Below are 6758 nucleotides of genomic sequence, written 5' to 3' on the forward strand. Positions count from 1 at the left end.
GTAGATTCTCTACAGTGTAATGTAGACTACAATGTACTGTGAACTAAATCACTGTGTGGTGGATTGAAAAAAACGGTCAATTTTATTAATTTCGATGACAATAAAATATGGGAGTGTCAAACATTCGTGGATCCTCATTCATTTCTGGGCAATGTTGGGTCTTCCTGCTAATTAAGTATAAAATCCATCCAAGAAAAAGGCTTAAGGAGATGGATAGATCATCAATTAATAATGATTTAGTTTGTTATTTTATAGCACATCAACCAGCTTTGGATTATTTCGTGTCAAATCCAGTAATTTTTGAAAAAATCTTTTAAACATAAAGTTCAAATATTTATTCATGGTAAATTAATCGTTGTGCAGAGAAACATTGTTGTTTTTGCCTTTGGCAATGCAGAATATAATTGAGTTTTACAAAGAAAAAGTAAAATGACAATGATGCAAATGTTTGGTGGATTTGAGTTGTGAAACCAATATCTTCAGACAGCCTGATCTGGTAGCACCATATTGAATGATGAAGAATCTTATGAGAGGATTGAAAATAATGTCTGCTTTAAATTTGAAGCAGCTTTCATTGTTTAATGTGCCTCATAAGAATGGATACATTGGTCTTCTTTCAAATAAATCGATCTGAAGAGTTCAAATAATAAAATATATCTATACTCACCTTGTTTCTACAAGATATACAATGTACGTGTCCTGCATCTTCATGGAGGGCGTAGTTCGTTTTTCGGGTTCCGAAACTGTAATTTCCATCCATTGTAATAGATGAGTCTAAAGTTAAAAAAAAAAAAAAAAAAAAAAAAAATGACATTTTTCAAAAAAGTTTTACATGGAGAAATTAAAACAAAATCTTTGAAAAATAGCCGTGAAAACATTTATTATTATTATTTTTTTAATTACATTTTCGCCCCAAACAAGGCACAATGCCATTTTCACGTAGGGGGTTACTATCCGGTTCATAAGCTGCAGGGATACTATGTAGGGAGTTGAGCAGCAAGGCAAGATGTCTCTCGCTCCTTGACAAGGTTCAAAAGAGAGTCGCAAATCTGATAGGCCCTGAACTGGCATCTAAGCTTCAGCCTCTGTCCCATCGATGAAACGTTGCATCCCTCTGCCTGTTCTACAAGAATGGTGAATGCTCTGACGAACTGCAAGCACTTGTGCCCCCACGACGTGAACACCCTCGACAGACCCGACAGGCTGCAAAATCTCACCCCCACACTGTAGAGATCCCTAGATGTAAAAGATCTTTCTACTCCAGTAGTTTCTTCCCCAGAACCGCTAGACTTTGGAATTCCATTCCAGGTCTCTGCTTTCCCAACTGTACTGACGTGCAGAAGTTCAAGTGCAACGTGAACCAACATCTTGCTGCCCAAATCCTTACATAGTACCCCAGTAGTTATTGCCCCTGATAGTAGCCCCTACACCAAAGTGGCAATGTGCCTTGTTTGGGGTGAAAATGTAATAAAAAAAAAAAAAACATTACTTGAACTTCTGCATGTCAGTACAGTTAGGGAAGAGAATTTCAAAATCTAGCAGTTCTGGGGAAGAAATTATTAGAGTAGAAGGCTTCCTTACATCTAGAGATCCCTACTGCCTAGGGGTGAGACATTGCTGCTGGTTGGGTTTATCAGGGGTACAAGGGCTTGTAGTTCGTCAGAGCATCCACCATTAAAATACTTGTAAAACAGGTGGAGTAATGCAACATTTCACCGATGGGGCAGAGGTTGAAGCTTAGATAATAGTTCAGGACCTATTAGGTTGGTGACTCTTTTGAACCCTGTCCAGGAGTGAGAGACTAGTGGCAGATGCACCAGCCCAAATGTGATATTACTCCATACATGGGCGAATGGCGCCCTTATAGAGGTACAGGATACTTTCAGGCGTAAGTAACGTTCTACCATGGTAGAGAGAGCCCACCTTCTTTGCAGCAGCCTTGGCAATGCTCTCAATGTATCTGCTCTAACTCATGTTCCATGTGAACATTAAGCCGAGGAGTTTGAACGAAGTGCTTTCGGGTAATGTATCTGTAGCCATAGCTATTAGTGGTCGAGAAGGTTTCTTGTATTAAAGGAAACATGCTTAGTCTTGACAACGTTGAATGTTACCATTTTTTTTCTTAAAAAAAAAAGAAAAAAAAAGTTTTCACAGCTATTTTTTGATCTATTGAAAATAAAAATCATTCAAGTTATGCAGCAACTGACAACATTGTGCACAGTAGTAACATATGCACAGCGTACAAAATGTATAAGCAAGTATTCAGTGGTTTGTATTTTTCTTAACGTTCGTACACACATATCGTCTAGCTTTAGTTTTGACCGTTTTAAATATTTCGGTGACTTTTATAGTCAAAATTATTCTGCATTTTGTAGCTGGTAATATCTTAACTAATTTATCATTATGTATGAAGATTGTAATTTGTATTAGAATATTTCAAGAAAATAATATTTGGATTTTAATTAGATTTCAAAGAACTTCTTATATATAAAGTGAAGACAAATTTAGATTATCTGTCTGTAGGATCTTTTAGAAAACCAAATATACAAAATGTTGTTTAACAATAATTCCATTAAAAAAGATACTTTTTTTTTACCGCTGAATTCCAAAGAGAATATCATCATCATCATTACAATGAACAAATAAAATAAATCAGAAAAAAAAACATTGGTTAACAGCATTGTTACAAGGTAATTATTGAACTTTTATAACCAATTTGAATAATGAAAAAAAGATTGAAATATTTTTTATCAAAAAAAAAAAAAAAAAAAGAATGAAATTAAAAATCATGACTTTTTGTTAAAGTTTGTTTCAAATTTTTAAACACTGAATGATGGATATTTTTCTATTCAAACATATAATAATGATCATTATCTTCATGTAAATTAATCAAATTATAAGACATCACCTTTATTTGTGTTTTTAAACACAAAATGATTTTTTTTATTTATTTACTATTGATTGAGCATTTTTAAAACCAAATTTCAAGTGTATAGACCAAAAATTCGTTGAGTAAATAGGTCAAGAATTGTCCACACACACACACACACACACACACATTTATAGATAAAACAAATTTTTTATGAGAATCCTAGAAGTGATTGTCTTGTCCACTATTTTGAAAAATACCTCAAGAAACAAAGGGAGGGTAGCTCAACAATACTTCATACTAACTAGATTTATGTTGTAAGGCATACGATTTCCCATTAATTGCTTAAAATGATTTTCTTTATAAAAAAATAACTTCAATTTTTGGCACGACTCCGTTTTCACTTCTCTGCCAGGTTGAGGCCAGCAGGTTGGATTCAAGAAAAAAAAAAAATGATTTTTGGAATATGATAAGATTGTTTATAGTTTTATAATAATTTTCGTACTTATGGAGAATGCAGTCCGTGCTATTATTTTTTTCGATGGGATTTTCACGTTAAATTCAATTTTTACAGCCTGTTTTGTTTATTAAATTGTTAGTTGAAAGTACAGAATAGTTAAAAAAAACAAAACAAAAAAAACAACAACAAAAAACACGTCCCCGCTATGTTAAAAATTTGTTTTTTTCTAGATAACGTTATTATTTGAGCACGGTCCGATTCCGCACGAGTATCAGAATTTGATCTGATCAATACTCAAATTATAACGTCAATAATTAAATTTAACTCTCAAAATCATATTTTAAAATAAGTCAAAACAAAAATGAAAGTAAAAAAACAAAACAAAACAAAACAAAACAAAAAAACGATGTTTCTGTTTCACGTTATTATATTTCAAAACAAAACGTCGAGCCACGCCTCCTTTAAAAAATAATTTCGAATATCTTAATTACTCTTAGTCTTAAAACATTGGGGGAAACAAATGAAATTTAGCTTAAAATAAAGTTCCGTCCTTTGTTGATATTCTTCGTCAGCTGATCTGAGCCGATATGAATGCCCTGGAAAAGTTACTTCTGATTAATGTTTACCAGTTTAAAAATATGCTGGCTGGGTATTTTTTACGACCTCCAGCCCAGCGTAGTATAATCCCCCACAATCACCCGATGTTAAGAACGGCTGTCGGAATACCCCCCCCCCCAACCACCATATGTTAAGAACAGCTTTCGAGGTTGGAGGGTGTTCATTCCGAAAGCCGTTCTTAACATGAGGAGGTTGAGGTGTTTATAATACGCTGGGGCAGTGGAGTGAGTGGAGTGGGGCCGTAAAAATTTACCATATTCTTTTTAGAAGAATGTTGTATTTAATATATTTTTAAACAAGTTTTAAATTTGGATCCATCGTAATTTTTTTTAATATCTGATTTTTTTTCTTTGATAAAAAAAAAATACAAAATACAAGGTGCTTTGCTTATGCACTTATGTTACCGTGCTATTTTTTAAAAATCGTATTTTCAAGTTAAATTCGAGTTTTGCAATATTTTTTTTATTAAATTGTTAGGGGAAAGTACAAAATAGGGTACTAGTGCACTTATTGATCCGTGCTGAAATAATAACGTTATTATTTAAAAAGCCGTTCTTAACATGGGGAGGGTAACCTTATAATTGAATAAAAAAAACACACACACACATTATAAAACTTTAATTAAACTTGGAAATACGATTTAAAAATAGCGCGGATCAGTAAGTGCACTAGAACCCAAAATAGTTATAAAACTCCCTTCTCTCCCATGTTAAGAATGGCTTTCTAAATAACGTTATTATTTTAGCAAGGTAACATAAGTGCATAAGCGCTAAGATTAATAAAGGTAGCATAACAGCCACAACACTTAAGCTCTCTTTAAACAATAATATTAAAGAAAATCGATACTAAATTAACTATTTATGAATATTTTTACATTTTAAAACCACAAATCGAATAATCGTTTGTTTTTTTTTAAATTTTATTTTCGTCAAAAGTTGGGACGTTGAAAACGTGATGAATGAAAGAAAAAGGAATGGAAAAATAAATAAATTCGAAATTATTACGAAAAAGTAAATTATTAATTAAAACGTGCCGATTAATTAATTGAATAATTTATAATATAGTTAAAGATATTTAATAATAATTACGTTTGTATTAACTAAATTAATTAATAATATAAACAGTTTTTGTTAAATAAAGACACAAAACAAGAGATTTTTAAACCGATACTTTCGACCAGTAATTAAAAAGAAACAATTAAATATATAATTAAATAACAAATATAAAAAACTTTACTTACAAACGATCAGAAATAGCTGAACTAAAATAATCAATATAAAATAATATAAAAACAAATTGCGAACGTGACTAATTTTTTTTTCTTTCTTGTAGTTAATCACATTTTGATTTCGTGTGACACAACCAATATTTACATCAAACACATGGATAATGTAAACACTAGAAAAGCATATAATTTTTTTTATTTATAATTAAAATAAAGCAAAATATCTTACTCTTTTTGGTGGGACGGGCGGCGGTGTAGAGGGATCATCATTTTCGGAATCGGTCGAAGTGGAAGCGGACTCTGTCAGATTTTCAGAAGAGCCGCTATCGGGAACGTCAGCCATCTTTGTACCAAAACACAGCAGCTGCCGTCGTCGTCGTCGTCGGAATAGAATAAGAAGGGAAGTAACTCTAATTCAACTCAAGTAAAACCTTTCCGTTGCGATTATCTTTCCTTGACCATATACTATTTATTGAAAGCTTGTCACTTTACATTGGTGATCTTTTAAACCAATGCATTTCAGGTGAAAACGTGTCATGACGAAATTAATATGAATTAAAAAAAAATTACGAAAAATGATCAAGTAGAAAAATAATTACCGAAAGTACCGAAAGCTTTTGCGCGAGCCTTTTCTAGTCTCACACAAAAACACGCGTTCACATCTCAAGCTATATTACTTGTCACATAGATACATGCACACAAACATACGCACGCACGTCCACACACGCACATATATTCACGTTCGCGTACATACACCCACATTCACGTGTATACACACATACATGCTAACGTATGCACAGATGAACGACGTCACTTCGCTTTCAAAGGAAATCCACACATGCGCAAAAGACCACTGGAAACAACTATAAAAGCAAGAGACAAGCTGTTTCCAGCCCTTTTCCAACTCGTCTTGCGAGGTGAGTGGTCTACGGACCAGCTGCTGTTTCGGCAGACGTGCCTCACGCCACTTGCTACTATGTGGGACAAAAAGCTAACAGACCGTACGTACACTTTATACGCTTTCTCTCTCCATGAACTGGATTGATATTCTCACTCTTTCTTTCTATATATATACAACTTGTTCCTGAGAATACCTTCGTGTAGCTGACTGCTAACATGGTGCGCAGTTTAACTGATGTCAACCCTCTATCCTTTTCTTTGTCTACATGCTGGATAATCATTCCCATTTCCACTACATTATTCACTTCTCTTCCCACGCGCGAACAAACAATAGTGACCCGAATGTGAAATAAACACATTTCTTTTTCTTTCTACACCATCAGTCCTGCAACAAACGATGGTTACACCCGCGCGGACATGAACACGTGTTACACCTAAAACATTCATTCTTTCAACAGTAAATAAACGACACGTTTATCTTATCCAGCAATTGAGTCTTTGTTTCCTTCAATTCCATTCATTTCATTATTTTTCTTTTGTAACGGGATTAGGATTTATACATCCTAGTCCTCTACACTTTGTATTAATAAAAATCACATGTGTTTCTCGTCTATACGTAACTTTGATAAATACACAATAATTTTCATTTCAATACATTCCAAACAAGGCACACTGCCACTGAGAAG

The 6758-nt window shown here is 33.5% G+C and overlaps 1 protein-coding gene across 1 annotated transcript in view; it reads right to left on the minus strand.

Annotated features, from left to right (window-relative positions):
• Positions 1 to 5574, minus strand: part of LOC145284922 (sorting nexin-4-like) — a 56598-nt gene extending 51024 nt beyond the window's left edge. The window contains exons 1-2 of the mRNA XM_080134016.1: positions 5402 to 5574; positions 668 to 774 (exon numbers count right to left, since the gene is read on the minus strand). Of these exons, the coding sequence (XP_079990142.1) occupies positions 668 to 774; positions 5402 to 5515 (221 nt within the window). The 5' untranslated portion in view covers positions 5516 to 5574. The remainder of the gene's footprint in view (positions 1 to 667; positions 775 to 5401) is intronic.
• Between the last annotated feature and the right edge of the window lie 1184 nt (positions 5575 to 6758).

This window comes from Euprymna scolopes, chromosome 9, assembly GCF_053919585.1.
Source record: "Euprymna scolopes isolate OS-2025 chromosome 9, ASM5391958v1, whole genome shotgun sequence".
NCBI lineage: Eukaryota > Metazoa > Mollusca > Cephalopoda > Sepiida > Sepiolidae > Euprymna > Euprymna scolopes.